The sequence below is a fragment of the Talpa occidentalis genome, unplaced genomic scaffold (genome assembly GCF_014898055.3).
Source record: "Talpa occidentalis isolate TD23 unplaced genomic scaffold, MPIMG_talOcc4v2.1 talOcc4.7, whole genome shotgun sequence".
Classification (NCBI taxonomy): Eukaryota; Metazoa; Chordata; class Mammalia; order Eulipotyphla; family Talpidae; genus Talpa; species Talpa occidentalis.
In genome coordinates, this window is record NW_023605083.1 from 74,954,044 (window position 1) to 74,982,008 (window position 27,965).

The following is a 27,965-nucleotide window of genomic DNA, read 5'->3' on the forward strand; positions in this document are numbered from 1 at the left end:
CTCCTGTCCTCTGGACGCTTCCTGTTTGGGGCCAGCACCCTGTGCCACGACAGGCAGACAGGCTGAGTGGACAAAGGCTGGTGATGCACTAAAGCAAGGCTGCCCCAGGGGCTTCTGCAGAAACCTCTTATCTACTCGCCACCTCTTTCTCAGAGGCCTCTGGACACAGTCGAGGTCTTCATTGCCCCTGGCGGGAAGCAGTGAGGGGCTAGACGTCCAAGCTAGCTGTCAGGCTGCAGTATAACCAGGGTCAGCTGGGGGCCTATAGGCGACAGCTCTAACAGGGTGGATTCCTTCTTCCAAGATGCCCAGGGGCTCTGGGGAACCTGGGCACAGGGACCATGGTTGAAACAGCAGCAGAGTGGGCAAGAGGGTGCTGGCCGTGTCACCAAATTCTCTCTTCAGAAATGGGGACAGAACAATTCAAGTTACACTATGTGGAAATATTTAAGTCTGGTTCACAGAAAAAAAAATACAATATACAAAACGTGTGTGTGTGTGTGTGTGTGTGTGTGTGTGTAGCATTTCATTTGGTATATAATGCATTGGAGACTGCCCTGTTGACTGTCTCCCCTATGGTCACCCCCTCTGTGGAAATGGAGCCTCAGTTGTTAGGTATCTGATGGCAAGAGCCCCAGGCCACAGATCACCTATCATTGATCTTTTCTAGAGGCAGATGATCTAGGTTTTGTATGATCTGCAGTTTCCATAACTGGGGAGTAGATGGAAGCTTTTTATGAGAAAGGTAATATTTAATGTGAATACAAAATTAGGTGCAACATGACTTTTTATTTAGAATGAAAAAACATTAAATGACAAAATTAAAAAAGCTAAATTTCCACAAGTGTCATAATGTCTGTGTGCATTAGGGTGATAGGCCTTTCTTCCCTCTAGTTTTGGGTTCTTTCCTTTTTGACCCCCCTTTTTTAAGACAGTGATTTTATATATATAAAAAATATATATAGTTTCTTGTTCGTTGCTTTTACATATTTTCTACAGAAGGAAGAGAAAAATAATTGCACTTTAGCAAAAACTTATTGAGACTTTAGAAAAATGTCTCCACTTCACAGCCTTTTTTGGCAATGTAAAATCTGTGTATTGCTATCAGATCTCTTGAAAACCTCTGTCAAGTTCATCCCAGCCACCAGCTGTATGATTTGGAAGGATTTCCCCTCAGTCCCTGCATTATCTCTCGCACACCCCACATTCCTCGGGGTGGGGGGCACAAGCCATGCTTCTGTGGTGCCACAGTCACTGGCCCTGCAGCTTTGTTCTGGGAGCGGTGGCTTTGCCGGGTGCTGCAGTCACCGCACTGGGCTCTGACATGACGGTGAGCTACACGGGCGCCCGAGGAAATGCAGGCCAAACCACTGTGCATTCAGATTCCTCAGTCAGATCCTGGGGGTGCTTATGGCTGCCCTGTGACACCCAATGTGAAGGCAGGTGGGAGGAGGGCACAGAGACTTATCTTTGCAGTTGCAGTTAAAATTCTTCTTACAAATTTAACAAATGACCGCGGGCATGCCTTACTAGGGGCTTCTCCAGGGTCTTGGAAAGAGCCAGGCAGAGAAAGGCCTGAAGCTCCAGCCTCATTAACATTCTGGCCTTGGCCTGTCAGGGAGGCAGGACGCCAACTCTGCTATGGGCAGTTCAGCCAACATGCCGCGGGGCAGAGTAGGGGGTGACAAGGGGGACTCAGTTGTTCTTTTCATTCTATTGGATGCTGTTGGCAAAGCCTGAACTTGGCAGTGTTCTTTCAACCTCAGAGAGGAAAGCCAGGTGACCTTAGTGAAGTCAACCCAGGGCATGAGGCTGCTGTGTGACTTAATTAGCCAGCTTTCTGGGTTTCTGCATCCAAGACCATCAGGTGTCATCGTTGCTGAAGCCACTGTTCACTGGCTGTTCTGCTGGTTGAACCTAGCACAGGCACCGTGTGTTGATAAGAACCTGCTATGGCAAATCCTAGATACAGCCCCGCCTGACACGCAGCCCCACTGGGTGCTCTGGGTTTTCCAGTGGGGGAAGACTCAGTGGCCTTGATGGCCTTCCCGGCTCTTCCCCCAGTGCCTTGATGTATTTTCATCAGGGCCCATTTTTTTAGCAGGACTCCCCCACTTTGCATTTCTTTCAAAAAACTAAACTCATGTGTTCAACTTTCCTAAAATACCAAGATGGAAAGGAGGTAGTTTATAAATATTGATACTTCTGCCCTGACCAGGGTCTGGGTGTGGGATCACTCAGGAGTCAAGGAAGTGCAGGTATCTGTCTCTTTTGATTTTTTAAGAATGTTGCTTCCACTTCCCCAATGCACTGCCCTCCATCTGGCCTTGTGGGGGATTCCTCAGCCCTCACAAGAATGAAGGGAATGTGATGGAGTAAACTCTTCTATGGAGTTAGCATGTGCTCGTACTAAGGGCCAGTGGCAGGCTGTGTAGCTGCTCATCTCATTTAGGGGACAGCTTTCTCTGGTGACACTTTCATTTTTTTTGCCCATTGGTTGAGCACCACTCTCTTTTATCAAGGTGGGAAAATACAAGGGGAGAAAGTCCAATCAGTAAGCAAACCAGTGCCTGCAGCCCCTTGATAGAAGTCTGCATGGACAGTGAGGGGTCACGTAAGTCATAGGAACTACCTGGCTGCTGGGAATTCACTGGGATGAAGACTAAAGTTCCGTAGGCTTAGATGTTGAAAGCCTGGGAGAGCTTAAGGGCTTTGTAAGGAAATGGGAACTACTGCAAACAAGTTGAAGTCAAGTCATGTCAGGAAGAAATCTTCCGGAAATGGAGCTTCAGCACTCTAAGGTGAGGCCACCATATTGTTTTCACTGTTTGTTGTGATGTACAGTGTGAATGATTTCCACATGGGCACACCCTCCACAGAGAGGTCTGAATCATGGGTACCTGCTTTAGGGGTCTCTCCCTGCAACCAAAATGTGCCCTGTTCTTCATGTCCATATAGGTTGGTCACAGCTTCCATAGCAAAGATCAACACAGGGGAGATGTTCTCAACTCCAGTGAAGCATATGAAAGTGGTAATGGGGATGGATGGTAGCTGCAACAAACTATCAGTACACCTTTCATACTGTAACTTCTCAAAAGACAGCCCAAAAGGTGAAAAGTTCTTGGAATTATCCGCATCTTCAGGTAGAGCCATAAGCACGGCCATAACACCGAAACCAGTAATTCCCCTAAAAGCTCCCGCTATAATCCAACCAAACTTTACTCATACCTCAAACAGGAGCTAAACCTGAGGAAGATTCAGAAATTACTAACACTTAAACTGAAGGGGACATAAAAGTCTTAACTCACTTGACAAAAAGAATATACACAAAAGAGCATACCATCAATAGAAGAATGAGCCTGAAAGGAAAAAAATTATGTTCAACTGATACAAACTAAGTATTAACCTTGGGATTACCAAGTCTTTACTGAAAATTTCCAAATCTCATTTCAGTTCATGAGACAACTGATAAATCATCTCTTTTAATGTTTCCTGAACACGTCCTATTCCTGCTCCTGTCAGTCAGGAAGTAACATGAGCTTATTTGGTAGCAGTCTAGAGTATAAAGCAAAATCAGTTCCAGGACTGGCTTGATGTCAGTGCTATTCTGGGTTGCTCTCCACGGCAGGGCTAGTGCATGTGCCTGATATATAAGTGGGGGCCTGTCACCCCCACTTGTCACTAGGCTATTTCTCCTTGGCTGTTCAGAAGAGAGCTCAAGGGAAACTTGAGGGATCCTGACTCTCCTGATGACGAATCTCATAGAGAAATCCCTGTGGTTAAAAGAATTAGTGACAATTTCCTGATTTCTTAAGAAATCTATGGAAAAGGGCTAAGCTGCTTTCTAAATTGATTGCTTTCTAAATGTCTTGATCCAAAGACTTTGAAACATTCAAATAGTAATTGGACATCTTGACTTGATATGAGGGAAAAGGGAAATAACAGTCTGTTCTTTCATCCAAGCCTTTTCTCTCATGATTCTCTGATTAACTTCCTGGGCTGAGTAGGTACAGGGGATCTGAAGGAATAATCATGTCATTAAGGAAGAAATCTTAGTTTTTAACAAATCTTCGCACACTGTAAAATACCTACTCCCAGGTGTCCAGAAGAGACCTCTGGCTTATTCTCAGAACTCAGAGAGGCTCTCATTCCACTGACTTGTGGCTATAAGAGGCCATCTCATTATTTCGTCTTGTGGCCTCGGCAAGGCATGGCAGCTATACCTTCCTGGGCTACACTTGCCCACGCAGGGCTATAAGAAGCTCTCTGGCTAGTTTTCTTGACTCAGGTGCTTCCACAGAAAGATGATCCCATCTGTTTATGGTCTGGTCGAGAAAGCCAATAATCTCATGGGTTATCGCATCGGTGTGAGCCATCTGCAATAAGAACAGAAGAGAAAGCAGATCAAACACTTTCCTGACAGATGCATCCGCCTATCCAGTGGACCAACCATAACCATCCCATCCCCGAAAAGCAGCCTCATTCTGTTAACTCCAAATGGCTCTAGTTTTATTTTCAAGGTGATTAGCAAGGCAAGTTCATTCTCAGAGGTCAGCATTCCAGTGAGCAGTCATCTCCTGCTCTCTCTCTCTCCCGACAAATGGCTTGAGACTCACACTCATGGGGACTACAGACAAGCTTGGACGACTGTCATACGCCTGGGATTCTGCTATGAGGAGCCAAGGAAAATGAACGTGCAGTGGATTGACTTTTCGCAGAAGGTTGCCCTAACATGGGAACTGGAAATGCTGGGGGGGAAATGCCACCTGTTTTCACACAGCAGCTTTAAAAATGGCAATCTCGGGTGAACGGCCAGGCCCACTTGTTTTTTTTCAGAGGCACCTAATGTTTTAACACCTGATTCTCATAGGAAAGCAGGAAACACAGGCATTCTTAGTTCTGGTAAATACAGCCTTTGGGCATTCTTGGTCACTGGAGCCTATAAGTACTTTCCTAAGAATTTTGGTTGAGCGAAAGGGTGAGAAGTTCACAATTCAGCATCATGAAGAACTGACTGTGAATTTTTAGACACAAGTATATTAAGAAGACCTATGTTTTTTGAGAGTAGTCGACTTGTTTTTGTGTATGTGAGTTTATGCTGACCCCAGAATCAGTGTTCAGCCTCAGCAGCCCAAAGCCAGCAGCAACTCCCTCTCTAAGTTGGGTCATTCTGGTAGGTTCACCGACCACCCCAGTTCCCCAAGGACCATCCTGGTCTGAGGACTTAAGAGTTCTATAGCCCAGGAGACCCTTCCCTCCTGGGTCATCACCTTCTGACTCCAGATCAGAGACACTCTGACAGCAGCTGACTGTACAATACTGCAAGCAACCTCGAGAGCCAAGTGGGGCTCTGCTGGTGGGGATGGGGGGCAGATGCCAGTCCGCTGGGCTCTCCGTGGCTCTCAGCGTATCACCATCACTTGGTTTTTGCTAAGAAATCACAGATGCTGTTGATGACCTTCGTCAGAATCAATCTCCATTCTTTGTGGACAAAATAATGTTCCCCTCCTGGCATGTCTTCCAGAGGAGACTCAGCCTCCCGCTCCATGTGGTCCTGGGCCGACCAAGTCAGCAGCAGAGCAGTGTGGCCATGACTAGTGACTGCAGGTCGCATCTTCTCCACAGGCCAGTTCAACTCCAGTCCAGGTCTCCAGGCACGTTTAAAGTTTACCTCACTGCAGCCAAGGGCAGTAACCCAGTTCCTTGCAGGCCTGGCTGAGGTGTGTCGTGTAGGGGTTAAGTTCATTTTGGCTTCAAGAACTATACCTAGATTTCAGATTCTTGCTAACTTTTGGCTGTTATTGCTGTGGCCCAGTAACAGAAGACAAAAGGTGAGGGAGAGAGAAACAAGCTCAGGGTGAGGGTCCTATGGGGAGTGAAGCCAAAGCCTTTCTCCCACCAAGCCAACACTGCCACCGTCTGGCCACCAGGCAGGGTAGGGGGGAAGGACATAAAAGGTCGGCAGCTCGCAGAGGGCTCTGCCCATCTGTCCTGTGTATTAGCTGGGGTGCTGTCAGTCTGTCCTTTGGCTACCACAGGAAGCCTTGAGTTAGGAAGGCTGATACACTCGTAGAAACCGCTTCAGAACATCTGCAAGGATGGCATCTACAGGAGACACTCTCAGCTGTTATGGATTCAAGATGCACAGATGGCAGCACCTACCCACTGGAGACCAGTACATAAAGATGAACACCAGGGTGAATTTTGTGCAGCTGAGCTTACTTAACAAAGTGTAATGGCAGATGCACTGGAGTGTTCTTGCCTCCAAGCTCAGGTGCAGGTGAGCAGTGTGGATGCGTGGCTGGGATTGAACTGTGTTGGGGAAACAGCTACCCAGCACAGGCAGCAGACTTAAACTTCCTGCCGAGCTCTAGCAACTCATTCACAGCAGCTCCTCTGCAGTGAGTCTTGTGGATGGTCCACTTTGAATGTGGACTGTTTCCCTGGAATGAATGGAAATGTGGTTGGAATAACAGGGAGATGTGGGTATCTCCAAGGAGCTTTCTCTGGATTTTGTTCTGACATCCCTGGTCTAGGAACAGGGTGAGCTCTAGTGTGGGCCTGCTTATCCACTCCAGGGAGAAAGGAAATAAGAGGAGCAGGAGGGGCATGGGCAGGAGGTTAGAGGTCAGGCAACAAAAATGCTTCCAACACTTTCATGATTCAAAAGTGCCTGCTGTTGATTTTTAAAAGTAACTTTAGAGCAGATTTAGATTTATAATTGTATTGAAGACAATACAAAAATCTGATTCCCCCCTCCCCCACTTCCCCCCAATCAACAACATCTAACATTTGTATGGTATATGTGCCACAACTAGCCAACAGATACCTAATTGACTAGTGGTCAGACTGTATTCTGATCTCCTCAGTTTTCCTTTGATGTCCTTCTTCTGCCTGAGAATCTCATCCAAGATACGTTATATTTAGTCATCATGTCTCCTTAGGCTTTTCTTGGCTGTGATGGTTTCTCAGATGTTCCCTGTTTTGGATGAGCTTAACAGTTTTGTGGAGCACTGGTCAGGTATTTTGTTAAATGCCCTTCACTTAGGGTTTTTCACTTGTCTTTCTCATGATTAGACTGAGGTTATACATTTTGGGCATGAAGACCAAAGTGGTCTTTACATTATATCAAGGATTCAAACTGTCAACATGACTAATACCCACCAATTTTGACCCTGATTACCAGAAAGGTGGTTATTACAACTTACTTACACCTGGCCAGAAAGAAAGTTCTATGGCATACAGACATTTTTGAGCTCTCACCTACTAAATTCTCCACCCGAAATACACTGGGAAGTGAGGTGTGTATTTTTTAAAAGCATGCCACAGATCATTGAGGTAGGGTGGGCCCTGAAGGAGAAAACATCCAACATGCAATGTTTCAGTCATTTCCTGCTCTTGACCATGCCCAGGCTTGCCGGAGGTGGGGACTGCCAGGTTGGATGCTGGGACTCCACTCCACAGGCTGTTTGACCAGGACTGAGGAGAGCATCCTGGTCACTGGGTCTGAGGTTCCTGATAGTCCCACTTGCCCATAGTTCACACCCCCCTCAAGCAGAGGTGCCCTGGATGGCAGCAGGAGTACCCCTCTGACCCTGGAGGTATTCCTTTTTGATTTGGTTGCTGGTTGAGAGGGTATTTTTTATCTGTGGAAATTCATCAGGTGTGCATTTTCTGTATGTATATTATATGTAAATATTATATGTAAAGTAAAAAAAAAACAGTAATAAAAGTAATAAAAACTTGAAGAGCCAAAGTGTTGATTTGAATTTGCTTTGATGATTTTTATTTTAAAGATGAGCATTTTTTACTCCCATGTTCACTGTAGCCCTATTTATAATAGTCAAGTTATGGAAACAAACTAAGTGTCCAAGGACCAAGTAGTGGATTAGAAAATGTGGAATAAGTACACAATGAAATACTACTCAGCTGTGAAAAAAGATTACCTCTTGCCATTTGCAACAACACAGAACTGGAGGGGATTATGCTAAATGAAATAAGTCAGGAGTATGACAATACTGGATGGTTTCATTATGCAGAATATAGAGAAATGAAAGAAAGAGTAAGACAAAACCCAGCCAATAACAAATCTGGCTGTGGAACTGAGGATAAAACAAGAGGGAGGGAGAAGGGAGAACAAAGGGGTAGGTGCACAATGGACTACGGTGAAGGGTAGAGGATGTCTGGGTGGAGGGTGTGATGTGGTGCAGGAATGTGCATCTGAGGAGGTATGAGCCTATGCCTTTGAATCATGTACAGTGTTGTAAACCTATGTTACCCTGATTAAAAAAATTACTAAAAAAATGAGCAGTTTAATTGTATAGATATAAAACGTGCTATTTCAACTATCTTTTAGTGTAAGTCATTGGCATGAAGTAAATTTATAATGTATAACTATCGCCACTACCCGCTTCTAGAAATTTTTCATCATCCCAGTGAAACTCTGTACCCATTAAATATAAACTAACCCTTGCCCCCATAGCCTTTGATAATTCCTATTTTTCTGTCTCTATGGATTAACTACTATGGGTACCTCATATAAGTGGACTCATATAATATCTGTCCTTTAATGTCTGGCTTATTTCACTTGGCATGTCTTTGAGGTTCATACATGTCTTAGCATGTGTCAGAATTTACTTCCTTTTTAAGACAGAATAATATTCCATTGTGTATACACACTGCATTTTGTTTATTCAGTCATCTGTTGATGGATATGTTTGCTTGTTTCCACCTTTGGCTATTACGAATAATGCTGCTATGAATATGGATGTAGAAATATCCATTTGAGTTCCTGTTTTTAATACTTTTGAGTATATACACAGAAGTAGAATTTCCTGGATCATATGGTAATCCAATGTTTAACTTTATGATGAACCACAAAACTCTTCCTCAGTGGCTGCACCACTAATATTGCCGACTGGAAGTGTACAAGTGTTCAATTTCTCCTCATTCTCACTAACACTTGCTGTTTTTCATTTTGCTATGTTTTGTTTATGATAGCCATCCTAGTGGGTGCAGAGTGGTATTTCCTTGTGCTTTTGATTTGCATTTCCCTAAAATGGGTCATGTAGTTGAACATTTCTACTTCTTGGCCATTTCTATATCTTCTTTGGAAAATGCCCACTTTTGAACTGTCTTTTTTTTTGTTGTTGTTGTAAGAACTCCCTATGTACCCTGGGTACTAATCCTTACATAATTCCAAATATTTTTCTCCCATTCCATGAGCTGTCTTTTTACTCTCGTGATTGTTCCCTTTGATACAAAAAAGTTAATTCTGATGAAATCCATGTTACCTTTTTCCTTTGTTGCCTGTAACTTTGGTGATATTCTCTGACAAATCATTGCCTATTCCAATGTAAAAATGCTTCTCAGTTTTGATATGTGGGCTGTTCTTTAACCCTCATGTCTGGGCTTTAGGGAGGAATACTTTGTAATTGGTACTTTGAAAATTTAACAAATGAAATTCTTTGAACCCCTCCAGTGAGCACATTCTCACCGAAGTCTTACTTCTCACAGGGATGAAGAGAACTGACAAAATAGTACCTGGGAGATGGGAGGCCTAGTAAGCTATGACCTGGAAGGAGTCACCTCCTTTTTCTGAGCCTAGAGTTTCTCTCCTATGAAGTGTAGGTGTTGTATGGCACGGGGTCAAGGACCCATCCCAGTTGTCAGCCTCACTGCCTGTCTGTACAGGTTTGGGCAGCATCCAAGTACACACACTCCTCACAGGCCAGGCCCCTCCTTGGAAGGTACCCCTCCTTGTGCTCAGAACTAGGAACTAGACAAGAGGGAGACTTACGAGGGTGATGACTTCCTGCGCAATCAAGCGGCCTCCAGGGGCCCAGAGCAAGAAGTTCAGGAGGAGGTGCCGGATCAGCTGTCGACACGTGGGCAGTCTGGGGACCCCGTCTCTGCTCTCTCCAGCTGCTGCCTGCACCTCGCTGACTGAGAGGACAGGACTTCTGAACAGCTTCACAAGACGGCTAAGGACTGCTTTCACCTCCATCTGGGAAGTAGCATGGCAATAGCAAGACATTAGGATGGAGTCAGGACACGATGGTTCTAGGATTTACTCAGTACTTTGAAACCACCCCCAGAGAAAGGCGAGGGCTGGCATCCGAGGTGGGCAGACAGAGGCGGCCTAAGTCTGGGTTTGCACACTGCTCCACACAAATCCACATGGGCGTAATGGAAATTTCTTGACTTTCTTTCGTCTTGCTCACTAAGCAGCCAGGGCACCATGCCAGGAATTGACCTTTTTTGTATAAAAGGAAATGGAGAAAAGTCCTCAGCAGAATGTAGTCAGATTTTTATATTGTGGGAAAAAAGAACAAAAGGCTCCTTGAAGACTTGCTCACTATCATAGCCACAAATCAATTAAAGCCCCATGCAATCGGACCTCCGCTGAGCCAGTGTTCTGATAAGAAAGAGGTTTTTCCTTTTGCCTTTTGCTATCTTTGGGGGCTTGGAGTGGGGAGGAAACACATACGCAGACACACACACAGAGCATTTGTTTTGTTTTAGACACTGGGACAGTCTGTTCCTACATGTTTAAAGCTCAAGTACAGGTCACAAGCCTGTAGAATCCATATAATAATGGTAATTGTTATAGATCTGTGGGTTGCTTTTGCATAAAAATTATTTATTTCATGCTAAGATTTCTGCTTGCTACAAGAATGTACACCAAGTTGTGATTTGGAAAACAAAGTGAAAACTGAAAGTCGTAGCTCCAAAATGCCACATGGAACTCATGTTCCATCATTTTTGAAAGAATACTTAGGCGTAGTCTGAGAATTCCCATGACCAATTTTATGGATTTCGTGTGAGTTTTTTCCCTGGAAGTTAAGGGCTTATTCAATGAGATCTGTCATAAACTCCAGGACACTGGGAGTGCTGTGTGAGCTGTTCTGACCACAATACAAGACCGTGAGAAACTACAGCCTGTGGCTCTTCCACGGGAATGCCAGCACCCCAGCCGGAGGGCTGTGCCCACACCACCTCTCTCCTCTTGTGCTGCTCTCATCTGGTGGCATCTGTGGGAGTCACAGAGCTTCTTGCCATCCAAATGGGTCTTTCAAAGTCCCATGGCACAGGAAGCCCTCATATCCATTTTCTTCTTGACTGGAATTTTGTCTTCTACCCTTGTTCCATATTCCCTAGACCTGGTCTTCCTATTTCATCCCAGACTCTCTTTTCCTTCAAATGCCTTCCATTTCCTTAAGCTTCGATCTGACATGTCAACAACTGTAAATGCTTTCTAGTTTTTTCAGGAGAATATAAACTTTCTTTTCTAAGTATTACTTTTTATCTTGCATTATGAAAAATTATATTCCCTGTAGAACATTTGAGCTTTAAAAAAAGAAAGAAAAAAACTAAAATGACCTATAACTCCACCATCCATTGAGACTCACTATTAGTAACTGGGCTTACATTCTTCTTGCTTTTTTTTCTATCTCTTATTAACACAGCACTCAAGGTGCATAATGTTCTATATCTTAAACTTTTCTCCACAATGCCTGATAGGCATTTTATCACATCTCTAGTACATACTCTTTGAGAACATGGCTTTTCATGGAAGAATGCCATTCCAAGTTTAGAACATGCCACAATTTACATAACAAGGGTTATTATGATTGAAAGTTTAGGTCATTTCCAATTACAATGTTGTGACTTTATTCCTATACACAAATCTTTGTATGGCTCTCTAATTTCTTCCAGAGGATAATTCCTAGAAGTGGAACAATATAGTTAGAAGATTATGAATCCTAGCCTTTTTCTTAAGGGTATATAAATAGCAGTATTTTTCATTTGTATCATGAGCCAATCAAAGTTAAGGAAAGATGATGACATGGGCTGCAGAAAACAGTTTGCAGAGGACAGTGGAGTCTTCATGCAGGTGGCACGTGTCTCAGCAGTGACAACTACCGTTGCCACCTCTGCTGACTCACTGTTCTTGAACCTCAAGATGAGAGAGGCAACAGTTACATTGACAGAGCACTATCAGGACCAAGCCATGACCTTTGAGTTAATTATGTCCACTAAGGCACAGATACAGTCAAGCTAAATCACATCTCACAAAAATAACACTTCCAAGGTAATTTGGTTTGCTTCTCAAGTACCCAACAGACCAGTAAAGGGATTAAAGCTCACACAACCTGCGGGACATGAGGGATGTATTACTAGTTAAACTACATAAAACTAGGTCATGTTAACTCCTGGGATGTCACACAAAGGAGTGCCTCAAGCTGGGTACACAGGAAGAAGAGACTCTGGGGTCACAAATGTGATGTGTGACTTCAGTCACAAGGTTGTGGGCTCTCTCTGAGAGGACAGGATGTAAACAGATACACAGCACTAAACTATGCTGAGTGAGCAAATCCATTTTTACCCTGGGTGCCTAAGTTTCTACTGCATAAGAACTATGCATAATTTTAAAGAAAAAAAAATAGGACCAAGTTACCCAGTAGGAAGATGTGCCAATGCAGAACTTTGTACAAATTAAGTCTTTTTTTTGTATACTTCAAAAGTGAATGTTAGGTCCAAATTTTCTGATCAATATGAAATTTAGCACATAACCTACCAACTTAGGTTACACATAATCAAATATAAAGGGTATACACAAGGGCTTAAGAAATCATTAGTGCTTTACCCATTTCAATTATTAAAATTAAGATGAAAACACTCTTCCTCCCTGCTGCCTGAATATCTGTCACCATCATGAACAACACAGTAACTATTGGGAACAAGAAGTATGTGACCAAAACCCACTGCTTCAGTGGAAATAGTCACTGAATCCCTTCACTCTAGGAAGGTAACAGAGCCTAGGACAGAAACTCAGGAAAAACTAAAATGCATAAGACCACCCTAAATGTCATTTCTGTATTTGGATTCAGAACCCATTTTGTTGGTGACAAGACAGCTGGCTGTGGCATGATTTACAATTCCTGGGACGATGCAAAGAACAATGACTGCAAACATAGACTTGCAAGACATGGGCTGCATGAGAAAAAGACCTGAAGACAAGGACACAAGAACAGAATGAAGAAAGTTGGGGGACTGCAAAGGCCAGTCAAGATTCTGCAGTGACTTTATCTGTGGTGATCATGCAGATTTTTCATGAGAGGATTAATAAAGTCTTAAAAACGTAAGATGAAAACATTATTTTCTTTTTTTTTTTTTAAAAATAGAGGCATGTATTTATTTATTTATTTGTTTGTTTGTTTGCTTGTTTATACAAGCACTGGGTACAGTCAGAAGCACGAGAGAATTCACCAGAGCCAGAGCGGGGAGCAGAGCAGGCAGAAGGACCGAAGTACACCGCTGAGGGGAGCAGCGGGCGGCAGGAGAGGTCTGCGCGCCATGTGGGACCCTCCTCCAGTGGCCGGGGAGCAGCCGGGGATCGAACCGGCGCCGCAGAGGCCGCGGGCAGCCTCGCAACCCAGCGCTCAACCGCTGCGCCACCGGGGAGGCCCGAAAACATTATTTTCTTAATGTGATATTTTAAAAGGGAAGAAACTGAAGGCTCTCTTTTACTTCAGACAGCATTCTTCAAATATGCATGTAGATTATTACCTTTTTAATTATTTATTTATTTATATATTTTATTTTTTAAAAGATTGATTTATTTATTTATACAAGCACTGGGTACAGTCAGAAGCGCGGGAGGGTGAGAGAATTCACTAGAGCCAGAGCGGGGAACAGAACAGGCAGACTGGCGAAGTTCACTGCTGAGGGGAGCAGCGGGTGGCAGGAGAGGTCTGTCGCACCATGTGGGGCCCTCGCTGGTTGCCAGAGATGGAACCAGCACTGCAGAGGCTGGGGACAGCTTCTCAGCCCAGCACTCAACCACTGCACCACCAGGGGAGGCCCAGCAGTTTAACTTTTTAAAACCAGCAAATAAATGTTTGTGAGGGAGGTGCCAATGCTTTTAATTAAAGCGTTGCTGCCTATAATTATTATATTCCATGCAAAATGACAACTGTCTTTGCCACAGTTAGTCTGTTCTGAACTTAGCTACTCTGTTATTTAGGAAACAGCCAAGTCCATTTTCAGAAGCTAAGTGGTTAATATCATGTGACCACTTTAGAAAAAGTTCTACACAAAGCCAGTTATGTGAAGATCTGCCAACTGATCCAAGAAGCAGTAAGTCAAGATGGAAGCTAACTCAACCAGGTGCTGATCACAAAGAGAGGACAGTGGCCCTGAGAAGTGTTCAGACCCTGTGTGGCAGTCCCATAGGGTAGGCCCCTGGGCCAGGCGCCATCTGTCAATGAGGGCACACATGGTAGCTGAGCAAGAACAGACAAGAGGGCCTCTGGGACAGAGGTGAACCTCCTCTCCACGGTGCTTCCCAGGACAGCAGGGTGGCTTGTCTCCAGTCAACTCTGTGAAGGCAGGACAATGTCTCCAACTACCAGCTTCACTGTCCCTGCCCCTGACCCAACCAAGGAATCTGGGAGTCTTGGTGCTTATGTGTCTGGGGATGCAGGGGCTAGATAAAAGTCAACCATAGCACAGGCCCCTCATGAAGGACCCTCTAAGCACTTGGAAGACCAAGCCCAAACACCACCCACCATGGTCTGTGCTCTCTGCTGACTCCCGTCACATGGGCTGTAGTTGAATGCCAAGAGCCACAGCAGGGCCTCGGGGGGTTCAGCTTCTGACATCACCAACTGCTCAGCCGCAATATCAGCCCATCCTCCAAAGTGAATGAACAAAAACCAGTTCTCAAAGGGGCCTCCGTAGGACCTGGAACAGAACCAAAACACATGGCAGCCAGACAACATGATTTCTTTTTCTTTTCGCTTCTTAGAGCAACTGTAATGTTTGCAAATGGTTGGCTTAAATTGTTCTTACCCACTGAAGTACAACTTGTAAAGAGCACAAGTTCAACTCAGAATAGCTCAGAATGCCACTCTGAACCCATCTCAGGACCTTCAAAGGCAGACTCTCAAAACCCCAGGTACCCCAAGGACGTCAATCTTCTAAAGCTTTACATCCGGGGACCCTGAGTGAGGACAGGTCTTTGAGAAAGGAAGATTTTGGCCCTTGACCAATAAGAATGATGTGAGAGGAGACCCTGCTATTGCTGCTCTGCCTTCAGTGTGGTGTACACAGCACAACTACTGTGTATGAGGTCTCCCTGCCACCAGGCAGCCACTAAGATAGCTCCAGAGCAAGAACTGAGGGGCTGCCTGGGGCCACATGAAGACGTGGTGAGGGACACAGCCAGAAACATGCTGTTTCTCTTCTGACAAAAAAGGCTGGCATTTCAGCATTAAAAATTTTGTAAGAATTGTATACCCTTTCCTGTCATCATATGTGGATTAATGTTGAAAGATTAAAGATTTTGTGAAGCTATCCTGTCCCACTGGGGATGTGGAATTACAATAATTGTTTGAAGGACAGAATCTATTTGAGGTATGGAGTCATTAATCAAGCACAGTGACAGTCTCAGCACTTTAACAATCTCCCCTGAAGAAAATGGGGCAGGACTGGCCTGAGCTCAAGTTAGACCAGAACTTTTCTTCGGAACTCAGGAAGCTCCTGAAACAGGAGAGCTCTAAGCATCCTCTTTGTGGACTTGAGTCCAAATTCCTCTACTTGGCCCAAGGGATTCCCAAGCTCTAAGCACTGTCCTGGTCAATCCTGGTCATTGTCCATATCTTCCCTGAGAAAAGTGATTAGGTGTTCTGAATCTAGCTTGCAGACAATGGAAAGAAGAGGAAGGGGGCGGGGTCGTCTTAATCACCTGACCTCACTAGAGGCAAGCCAATGTGCTCCATGGGCTGTATTAGTTGGGGCTGGATGACGATGTCTCAAGCCAGAAAGGTGCTCCACAGGGTCTCTTCCCTGCAGGCCCCATGGCTGATAAACAGGGCAGTCAGGCTCTCAAGCTTTCTGCACCCAGGTAGGCATGGGTCATTGTTCCTGGATCAGGTTCATGGCTGCCTTGTGGAAATAGGCTTGGCCACTGCCTCTTTAACCCATTAGTAACGAAGTATGCCAGGCAGGAAGTGGCAAACCTGTCGAGGCTGCCCCCCAGCCTCTGATGTGGCCCCTCAATCCATCTGGGTTAAGTCAAAATTAGGGTAGGCAGAGGTTTGGGATCTAGGTCCTGCTTTTCGACAGAGACAACCAGAAAGGGAATGTAAGGGCCTGACAGGGTGTTGCAGTTGTTAATATGGCCAACACTCTGAACCCCACTTGGTAGCCAATTCTTTTTGTCTCTTCTATTAGTAAGAATCTTGGTGGGGGGAAGAGCGGGTAGCTAGCGCCCAAACCTGCATCATGACCATGAACCCAAGAGCACCAACCAATTCTGTGAGGTTTGGGAGCTCGGAGTGTCACGAGAGAAAAGGGGCTAACCCAGTAGGTTAGCACAGAAAGAATAAAATACTCTGAAAACAAGGCAGGAAGAGGGAGCAGAAGGGTGTTCCACTACAAAGAACTGAGCAAAGCCTAACTGTTAGTGCTTTAAAGAAAATAATACATAAGAGAGGACTTAATATCAGAAAGTTAGAAATTAATTTGTTAGAATGAATCTTCTATTTTTACACAAATATTCATTTAAAACAGGAGGAAAACAACCACTTCCACGTGTGCAAATAGCACATCCTCCCCTAGAAGGGCAGAGAGGAGATGAAAGGACCAGTTTTCTCAACACATGAGCACTACTTTTTTCCTTGGGTCTATTCTTTTTTGTTGTTATGCTTGTATATTTCAGAATCTACTATTAGACATTAGGCATCACTCAGAGAGTTTTTATGCCAGGGACGCACAGCTGCACGCCTGCTGATTCTGAGCTGCCCAGTGGGTCAAGCACGCGCTCTGCTTCTCACACAGCAGTGTGCTCACCTGCGTGGGGGTAGTCAGGGGCAGAAGGCCTTCTTCAGTAAGCCCCGCTCAAGGAGAAGAGAAGGAGCACGAGAAACCACATCTCAAGCAGACCTAGGAACTGTTGTGTTTGCTTACCCATGAGACTGTTCTTCAACTATTTCTCTGAGCAGGTCAGAAATGTGTTTCAGCGGCTGGAGCCAAAGCGCCTGCGGGGTATCTGCAGGCGGAGCAAGAGAGATCACAGGGGAACTCAAAAAAAGTCAAACCTATTAGGAACCATCTGTAGGTAAGACCAGACGAGTTTCAGGGAAAGGCCTTTTGTTCCAGTCCATGGAACCCACACAACCAATCTCACATTCCCAGCCAGTATCCATCTCTTAGGTCTGGGAAGAAAGATCTGTCAGTGTTATTAGAGCTAAACGTCAAGGTTCTTTGACTCTGATATACTGAGGCCACAAAGACCACTTAAGCAGTCTGCCCCACAACTGAGAAATGCTTGGTGAAGATGTCCCAGGGTTTTTCCTTTCTACCTACCCATGCCCCCTCTACCACCAATAATTTGTGATTTGAAAGGATATGGCGACTGTAATAAAACAGTAAAGAACATGACTGCAGGTTTATGAAAAGAGAGATTAAAACAATATGTATCATACAAACAAATGTCTTACGTTCATTTTTCTGATTTCATAATTGTACCATGGCTTTAAACACATGTAAGCATATGTTTATCTGTAGTTCTAAACAACATCTGAAAAGGTTATTACATTTTCATGAAGTGACAGATTCTATAATTAAACACATAAGATAAAAAGATAAAGTAACAGAGTAACCACTACTCCACAAATGTTACAGAAGAAAGAATCCTGGACTTTCTTTGTCCCTCCTTGAATTCCCAGAACTTTTGACACAAAACCTTTTGGAGGCATGTTTGGTTTTCTACTTTGTATTAGTTGTTTAGACACATCTCACTTTCTGTACACTCTGCATGTGACTCCTGGCTAGTCGAAGTCTGTAAGTTATCCATCCTATTTGCCTCACAGGACTTTACAGTGAGCACAAAATTAATTTTTGATGAATAGAAAGTTATGCTATTAAACAACACTTTAGTTTGTGAATATAATGTTCATTTTTTTCCTAAAAGTAATATGTAGTAAACTGTTCTAGGAACTAAGAACAATTCTTGTTCTGTTGCTTGAACTGACTTATTTTGTTTTGGACATATCTCTAGGATGATCACATAAAGGAAGAGATAAATAGGCTGAGTTTATGCTCCTACAATACCTTAGCTTTTTGTTTGTAGATTTACAAACCTAAAACAAATAACAATTTCAATACCTTTTCTGGAACTCAGAGACTGACCTTAGGCATTACAGTCCTGAGTGAAACTGCATTAGTGTTCCTGGAAGATGAATTACAGCTTTTCTGTCTTGTTCTTAAAATTTCCCCTTTGTTACAGGACTGTTGACCATGAACCCCCCGCAAGGTACCATAACCTCCACCTCTAGTATCTGAGATGCTATTGGGTGGGTCAGTGAGTGAGAACCTACATCCTTTAGGGAAAGAAAGTGGAATTTAGATTTTGTAAAATGTTCTGAAACGGTGATCTACTTTCCTCCAGGTAATCTACTTAAGTCTTGGGGGAAAAGCGGACTAAAAATGGCATAAAAAGGAAATGTTACTGGTTCTTTTACTCCCTCCTTCCATGGTCAGCTAAAAGTCCTTCTCTGTCATGGAGTCTGCTTATGTCATTATGGTCTTTCTTTCAGATTTCAGGCTTTAGAGGGAAAGGATGCCTTTATTCTATATTTCTGAAATGTTTCTGAAACACAAGTCCATAGGCCTGTTAATGGATGAGCACCTGTTGGAACATCACTTCTCCTGTTGGACACGGTCTACAGAAGACTGATCTAAACACCTATTGAATTCTTTCAAACACCTTCTCTTGCTTTGGTCAGAAGAAATTTCCCTGACACTTCCTTGGCTTCATTCATCATTTGATCCTTTGTTCTGCAACAAAGGACATGAAATAGAAAGAATAAAATACAAGTAAATATATTGTTTTAATCTAACTCGGCCAGAAGAAATTTCCCTGACACTTCCTTGGCTTCATTCATCATTTGATCCTTTGTTCTGCAACAAAGGACATGAAATAGAAAGAATAAAATACAAGTAAATGTACTGTTTTAATCTAACTCAGCCAAGTATTAGCCTGTTCAGGTGGATCTGGGTGGTACCACAGAGGCCTTGTGCTACTGGAACAGATAAGAAAGATCTAACTGGAGGCCATTTTTCCTTTTTTTCAAACGTGATCATAATTGGGAAGTCAGTCAAATTCTCATATCAAAATCTATAGGATCTGAGAACTTTAAGGATGTTAGAAATGACCAATTCCACCTCTCATTATACAGATAAGAAACTGGGAGAGAAGGTTATGATTTGTCACTGCTTTCGCCAAGAAATTATTTTAATATGGAGCAGAATCAACTTTCACATACCTTTTGGATACTGGAGTAGCACCATGACAAGAGATGGAGAAGCATAAGGAAAGTAGGTCCTGAATGCAAACTTAAGCTATAACAGAATCAAAAATTCAAAACCACATTAGTGTTATGATTGGAAGTGGTGTTAATACAAAATCTTGCATCCTCTATGGGGGGAAAAAAAAAGCCCTATTGGTATTAACACAGTGAGAATGTTTTCTTAAAATATATTTTTAAAAAAGATGTTTCCCAGGGCACTATGGTTGTGGACTATGGGTGTTTTGTGGTGGGTGTGATGTGGTAACAATACCTGAAGGGGGAAAGCCTGTGCTTCTAAAACACAAACAATGTTGTAAACCACTGTTACCTCAAGTAATTAATTAAAAAGGTGTTTCCAATAACCTTGTAAATATGTTTCAGAAAAATGTATCTTTTTACAGTCACTTTATAGGAACTAGGAAAATAAAGTTTTACTCCTGATGTTCTTTATCCTAACATGAACCCAATTACACATGTAAATCTTTTTTTAACTGACAGCTTCCCACACAGTTGTGAGATGGTAGATATTCCAGCACCTTTTATTTAAAAAAACAACAAAAAGGCATAAAACAACCACAGTACTTTACACTACTTTGTGGATCAAAGCGCTAAAGCTATTTATGCTTTAGGCACAGGAGCTTTGAAATACTTTTGTAAAAATTAAGGTAAAATCTAGAAATGGTTCAGTGCACAGACTTTAATTTTAAATGTACAATTTTACATTTTGAAAAACACTGACCACCTTTATCACCCCCAAAAGTTCCCTGTGGCTATCATAGTCAATTCCCTGTGGCTATCATAGTCAATTCCTCCATCTCACTGTGGCAGCCAATATTTTGATTTCAGTAAGAGATTAGTTTGTGTGATTGATTCTTGAATTTCATACAAATAGAATCATAAAGGTATGTATTCATCTGTGTATGGCTTCTTTGGTTCAACATTTTCTCTGAGAATCATCCATGTAATGTTCATAAGCAGTTTATTCTTTTTTTTAATTGCTTAAAAGCAGTCATTTTCTGAATATAGCATAATCTATTTATTCAGTCTCCCTTTTGATGGGCATTTGAATTATTTGCAGTTTGGGGCTATTAGGAATAAAGCTGTAACTAGCATTCACACTTATGTCTTACTGTGGACATATGATTTTCTTTTACTTGGATAGATATCATAGCAATGGAAATACTGTGTTACAGAGCAGGTGTTGATTTATAAGAAACTGCCACATAGTTTTCCAAAGAGATTGTATCACTTCACACTCCCAACAGCAATTTATGAACATTCTAGTTGCTCCACATATTTCCAAACATTTGGTATTGTCAATCTTAGTGATTTTCGTCATTCTAGTGACTATGGAATGATATGTCATATGACTTTACTATGCATTTTTCCTCATGGCAAATGATTTTGAGTAATTTTCATATGTCTATTACCTACTTTTTTGAAGTGTGTATTCAAGTATTTTTTTTAAAAACTGAGTTGTTTCTCAGAAAAAGTAAAGTAAACATTGAGTTGTTTCTTATGGAGTTGCAAGCATTCTCTATATATTCTGGACCAAAGTCTTCGGTCAGATATAAGTGTTGAAATATCTTTTCCTGGCTGGTGGTGCTTTTTCATTTTCTTAATGATATCAAAGAACAGAAGTTTTAAACTTTGATGAAACCTAATTTACCCATTTGGGTGGATGGTCAGCACTTTCTTTGCATTCTTTTAAGAAATCTTAGATTATTCCAACATCAAAAAGCCATTCTATGCTTTCTTCTAAGAACATCGTCGCATTAGCATTTAAGTTGAAGTCTATGTTCCATCACAAATTAATGTCAGTGCTTTGTGAGGCACAGGTTCATTTTTCCCATATGGATATCCAGTTGTCCCAGCACCATGTGTTGAGAACTCTCCCTTCTCTGTCACAAACCAGTTGACTGTATATACACATTTATTTCTGGATATATTCTATTTCACTGACCTATGTCTATCCTCTTACCTAAAGTCTTGGAATAAAGCAGTATGACTCCTCTGATTTTACTTTGTTTCTGTCTTTCAAAACTGTTCTGGCTACTGTAGGTTCTTTTCATTTCCATATGTTTTAGAATCAGCTTATCAATTTCTTTTTTAAAAAGCCTGCTGGGATTTTGACTGGGATCACATTGAAGCAATGGATCAATCTGGGAAGAATGGGCATCTTAAAAAATTCATAAGTATGGTTTCTCTCTTAGTATGTTTCAGTTTTCTTTAGTTACTCTTAGCAGTATTTTCTGGTTCTCAATATAGAGGTCTTATACCTTTTGCTAAATTTACTCTTACATATTTTATATGTGACTGTGGACTCATCTATTTCTTTCATTGTCAGATTTTGCTTCATGTACAATGGCACTCTGTTATTAGGTCCATATCCACTTATAAATGATATTCTCTTGGTGAACTGATCATTTTGTCACTAAAATGTCCCTCTTCTGTCACATATATGTGTACTATGGAGAAATCAAACAAAGGGTCAGGTAAAGCCATACTAAGAACTCTAGAAAGTTGACTATACAACTGAGGCTACCAGAAGGGCAAGGGGAAAGACAGGGGGTAGTGCAAGAAGGGAGAGGGAGCACAGCGGACTACGGTGGTGGACTGAGGTTGTCCTTGGGGTAGATGTGGTGTAGTAACAACACAAAGGGGGAGAGCCTATACTTCTAATATACAAATAGTGCTGTAAACCAAAGCTACTGCAAAACAAACACCACCCCGGCCCTCCAAACCAATCCTTCTTTATCTCTGTGGATGTCCTCCTCTTGAAATCTAGTCCATTTGTGTTAGTAGAGTCATACAAGCTTTCTTGTGCTTATTATTTGCATAATGTATCTCTTTCCTTTCTTTTACCTCTATCTGTATAATTAGAATGGGTCTCTTGAAACAACATGTATTTGGGTCTTGGTTTTTCACGCAATCTAACATTTTTGCCTTTTTACTACTATATCTAGTTTATTTTCATAATAAAGTGTTTGTTGGTATGTTCAACATAATTGATACTAGCTTTCCTTTGTCCTTTTTTTTTTTTTTTTTTTTTGTTGCTGTTTCACTGGCAGCCCACAGCTTTGTTGCTTGACTCCTCAAATCAATCAAAGTGTGCACCTTGAGCTCAGGCCTCTCCCTGACACTGTCAACCCCCTTCCTATCTTTCAGGTGAGAACCTCAGGGGAAAGTTACAAGAATCAATGATGTGGTTTCCTTTTCCAAGGGCCAAATCCCCTCTAGTTTCCATTTGCTTTTTCAGTTGCTCTCCGAAAGAGACTTTGTCTAGAATTTAAAATTTTCTCTGTCGGGAAATTTAGCCTAGTACACTATCAGTACTGAAATCATAACCTGAACAGATTTGGTTTTGTACTGAGTCACTGTGCAAGCTCAGAACAAGTGGCTTATCATGACATCCTGAAGTTTTTTGCTTACTAGTCTGACTGGGCACATTGATGGAGCTATGCTCTTCAAGTAAAACAAGGAAAGGAGGAGAAAAGAATGAGTACTAAAGAAAAATTGCTGAAAACACAAAATAATGCAGATCAATGCACTCTCTCATAAACTTCTGGGGAGTGTAAATTGGCACAACCATCTTTGAAGACAATTTGGCAGCATCTACAGAAGTTGAGCCTTCCTATACCAAGTAGCCAGCACTTCTACTCCTAAATTTATTTCCAGAATGTTCAGAGAAACACTGTTTATAATTTGGAAACAACCCAAATGCCCCCAACAAGAAACTGGCTACACTGTGGCACACTTTTCCAATATCCCAGCAGCCATACACAACACAGAGCATTCTTTGTGATATGCTGAGTAGAAAAGGCTCAAAAGACTCCACATAGTATGCTACTCTTGTTTGATGTTTGTCTTATAAAGTACAAAAACAACTGAAAGTTAAAAAAAAAGCAAAAAACAAAAATCATAGTTTAAAAAATCATACATATATGGTCAAACTATTTTCAGAAAGAACCAACCACAAACCTGAATTCAAGATGGTGCTTACCTGGGGAGAAAGGCAAGGTGACAGAGAGGACAAGCATATGGCCACATACATGTTGTTACCAGTGGGCGGGTCTGGTTTGGGTGTGGGGTTTACAGATATTCATTTTACTAAGAATGAACACATGAATGAACAAACATATAAAGAGGGTCATGCGTGGGCCCAACAGCACATAAGGTTTTACGCATCAAGGATTATGACTAATTTAAAAATGGGGACTGATGGGATCAACGCAGGAGATCTACGATAAGAGCAGGAGTTGAGTTAGAAAGGTAGGTAATCAGGAACAGCCTGATTAAGGAAGAGAAACAACATAACAAATGTAATGTATGACTGTACAAGGTAACAGCAAAGGTAGGAGGTCACATGTATTATTTGTTTGTTTTTTGAGTTGAGACAGAATCTGCACTTTCCCCACAGCACCTCTTGGTTTTGTTTTTAATTAATTAGCTAATTGATTAATATAAAACTGGTTTACAACACTGTACATGATTCGGAGGTATAAGATCACATCTTTCAGGTGGTATGTTAACTCACCAAGGCACCCATAGTCCTCTACTACCTATGTCCCCGCCCCCCCCCCCACTTTACCCTTCTCCCTTCCTCTCCCACTCTGGTAGCCTCAATTCTACAGATTTCTAGGGTTTATTATTGGTTTGGTTTTTATCTGCACATTTGTTTGATTTCTCTAAATTCTACATATAAATGACAGCATCCAGTATTTGTCTTTCTCCTTTTGGCTTATTCTACTTAGCATAATTCCTTCCAACTCCATCCATGTTGTCACAAATGGCAACTGTTGCACATACATATTCTGAGCCCAGGGTGTTTCTTTCTGAATTTTTGCTGTACCCAGGTCTGGTCAGCACACTATTCAAAATTGGAAGTGACTAAAACTCCAGTCTGAATGTAATGTAATGTAATGTAATGTAATGTAATGTAATGTAATGTAATATAATATTCTATGTTGTCCCAGGCCCACACAGCTGATAAGAAAAAGAAATTCACACTAGAGCTACAGAGCATTAGTGTCATCCACCCAACCTAGATGTGTTTCAGAAATCAAAGGGGGAAGCTTTTGGGAAGGGGTTCTAATGAGGAATACAAAGAATGTACAAGGGAGGATAAAAGATACTTAGAATTATGCTTCAAATAAGTGTGAGGGCCAGCCAATGCAAAGGAGAGGTCCCAAGTCCCAGGCTGGGCGCCATTGATAACTCTGTTTGCTACAGTCTAGTTAATTTCCCTAGGGAAAATGAGGATGGGAAAAAATACATCATAAATATTTATCATTGCTGTAAGAAGAAACATCTGTGAAAAACTGGGAGGTTTCTTTGGCCTAGGAGTATGTGGCATTTGAGCATCACAACACTGCCCTCCTAAGCCAAACTGCAGAAAGCATCACGGGGGACCATGACATGCATTATGGGGAGCAGCAGGGACCTGGACACATGAACAGCAAAGCATCATACAAGTGCAGGCCCAAGAAAATGCCCAAGAAACCAAAGGTCCACTGGTAGTGAAGGTTTCTGCTGAGAGTCACTAGGTGCTCCTGGGCCCTTGCCAGCCTTGCCAGCTCTACAGATGGTGCTGAAGTGCAAGTCCTTCCGCAGCCCCAGGCAGGCTTTCAGCTCACTGACCATGTCCAGTGTCTGACTCACTGCCATTCCCAGTCCTTCACGACCATTATCTGATCTTCCCTGGTCGTCTCACTACCGCCTTGTCTCCCCCTGAATTCAATTCACATTTGAGTCTCTGATAGGAATGAAAACTCTAATAATTAAGAATGTCCAGTATCGTGTGTACTAAATGGTGTTTCCTTTTAGTGATCCCATATAAACTCAGAATGCCTCGCTCTGGCCTAGAGAAGCCCAGAAATGGCAACCTCCAGGATAGCAAAAGTATGACAGACTTCTTGGACACAACAGTATAAAAGGCTTCTGAGGACCAGGGCATGAAGCAGATAGGAACTACCATGATTTATTTTTAATGGCTTTAACTTTGCTAGGACATTCATTTGGAAGGAAGCTTTCTTTACCAGCAAAAACAAGTCTATCAAAATCACTGAAATTGAAGTGCTTGTTTCTGGTAACTAGCCAAATACTCTCTTTTTTTTTTAATATTTTTTTTTTAATGAATTGAGTCTTTTTTTTAAAAAACATTTTAAATAGTCTCTTTTTTATTAAAGATTTATTTTTATTTATTTATACAAGCACTGGGTACAGTCAGAAGCGCGGGAGGGTGAGAGAATCACCAGAGCCACAGCGGGGAGCAGAGCAGGCAGAAGGACCGAAGCACACTGCTGAGGGGAGCAGCGGGCTGCAGGAGAGGTCTGCGTGCCATGTGGACCCTCCTCCGTTGGCCGAGGAGCAGCCAGGGATCAAACTGGTGCTGAAGAGGCTGCAGGCAGCTTTGCAACCCAGCGCTCAACAGCTGCGCCACCGGGGAGGCCCTAGCCAAATACTCTTAAAGGTCTTTTTTCCCCTTTGGGGATGGGGGTGTGTGTGAATAATAGATGTACTATAACGAACCTGCTTGTTTTCTTTTTCCAGAGCTTCTACAAAGCACCATGTGAACACCTGAATAGTGGCTAGAACTTCTGAGGCACCATCGGTTTCCAGGAGGACAGACCTGAGCGATGCAAAGCCAGATCACAACACATGTAATGTTTAACCTGGCAAACATATCAACCTGAATTGTTAAAGGGGGCAACATTATTTTTGTGCCACAGGTTTCAGCAATACCTCAGCTCACCAGATTTCAGTACTTGTGTAAAAGCAGGAGAAATCTGTCACTTCCTTTCTTAAATATTTTAAAACTACAATATCCAGATTTCCCTTTCTTGGTGTTTATATCACTAAGCACTGCATAGCCCCTTTGGCATAAGCTTGAATGCTGTTTACAAGTATTTGCACAGTTTGCCAGGATATAGAACAATAGACCTTTTGCTTTGGTAAGTGGAGAAAGAGCTGCCCAAAGGGGAGAAATGGCAAAGTGGTGGAGGACTCTGTATAGTTTGGTTTTCATGGATTTTCACAGAACTGACTTTTATTTATGTAGCCGAAAAGCAACTTAAAATTTGCTAGCTTTAAGCTGAAATCATTACTCGGCCTTCTTATTTCTGTGCTCATTCAGCTTAAAGTAGCTATATTGCAAGAGCAAACCAAGTGTTGGGTTATTTGCTGTTGTAAAAATTCCTTTCTCCAGTGTCTCCCCTCTGTCCTAAAACCTCACTGCTGAGTAAGAGGCGGGGGAGGGTGGAAAGGTGGGTAGCAAGAGAAGTTAAAAACCCCTTCAGGGTGATAGGCTCCCCCAGGGAGATCCAATTGCCTGTTAACAGCCAGTCACAACCCAACCTGGTGTCCAGTGTTCTCCTCATCACCTGTCATCTCTAAATCCAATATATTTCCCAAGAAGTACTCAGTTTCAAAGTAAAAATTAACATAAGATAACACACACAATTGATTTTGCCTGCCAAACAAGCTCAGTTAAGAATGACATTATTAACAGAATAAAATTTGTTACCTTTACAATCCTTTAAAAAGATTGGTCAGCCCTCAAGTGGTGAAGGGAGTATACTGCTACCCATTATTTTGAGCTGAGAACATGCTGTATGACTAGTGAATGATTTAATATCTAATTCAATTCTCTTTTTATACCATTATTGCTGGAACTTGAAAAAGGTTAAAAAAGAAAGTTATCTTAATTCTCAGCCACTGGCTTTTAAATATACACTGACATTTGAGTTTTAACAAAAAAAACTCTAATTTCAGAGGCTACCAAAAAATTTTCTATCATATTTGGAAACAAGCAATTTTTTATCAGTTGTTAAGAGAAACAGCATAGTATTTACCTGAATATTTCATCAATAATTCTGAATACAGCAGGGTGACAGGCTGCTTCAGGCTATAAAGGAAAAGACCAAAAGAAAGTCAAAAATTGCAAGCATCTCATCAATAAGGACTTGCATATGAGCTGTCAAAATTGCTGATGTTTAAAAACCGGGCTTTATTCCTCTTTATATTCCTTTATGCTCCACATTTTCTACAGGAAGTCTGTATGATCTAAGAAAGAAAAGAGTCAGTAAATGTCATAGAAAATTAAAAAGTACTTTTCACCAGAATGCAATAGTGCAGACACAGAGGATCCTAGAGCTGCCACTTTTACTTAACTGCCTGGGTGTCTGGTCTCCCCACGTGGAAGTGCTTCAAGGTCAGATCTGAGCCATTTCTTTCCATCCCAGTTGATTAGGTAATGAATACACGATCATATAAATTACTGAGGAAAAACAGTCACCACTGTCATGATGGACTAAATAACATCACATCTAAGTACACTATGAATCTAGCAGCTTAGTTATTTAAGCTTCAAAGAGGATCAGTGAAAACCAATAAACACACTATAACCCTGAATATCTAATTTATTGTGTGAATATTTTTTGTGCCAGGTCTTGATGGTCTCCTGTAGCCCAAGTTGAGGTTCAGTGGGCTGGAACCAGGTAAGCATAAGATTAAGCCACATGAAAATGTCGTTTGTGTTCTAGAACATATTTTATAGTAGCATCAAAAAGTAAGTTAATACTGACAGGAAATTTCTGAGTTATATTA

General features: G+C 42.2%; 1 protein-coding gene across 7 annotated transcripts in view; it reads right to left on the minus strand.

Annotated features, from left to right (window-relative positions):
• Positions 1-512: 512 nt before the first annotated feature.
• Positions 513-27,965, minus strand: part of FANCC (FA complementation group C) — a 280,667-nt gene continuing 253,214 nt past the window's right edge. For all 7 annotated transcript variants that reach the window (XM_054689352.1, XM_054689348.1, XM_037494448.2 and 4 more), the window contains 7 exons: positions 27,212-27,264; positions 25,890-25,989; positions 19,335-19,410; positions 16,975-17,056; positions 14,574-14,748; positions 9,800-10,006; positions 513-4,376 (listed from right to left, as the gene is read on the minus strand). In XM_054689352.1, the coding sequence (XP_054545327.1) occupies positions 4,233-4,376; positions 9,800-10,006; positions 14,574-14,748; positions 16,975-17,056; positions 19,335-19,410; positions 25,890-25,989; positions 27,212-27,264 (837 nt within the window). In that variant the 3' untranslated portion in view covers positions 513-4,232. The remainder of the gene's footprint in view (positions 4,377-9,799; positions 10,007-14,573; positions 14,749-16,974; positions 17,057-19,334; positions 19,411-25,889; positions 25,990-27,211; positions 27,265-27,965) is intronic.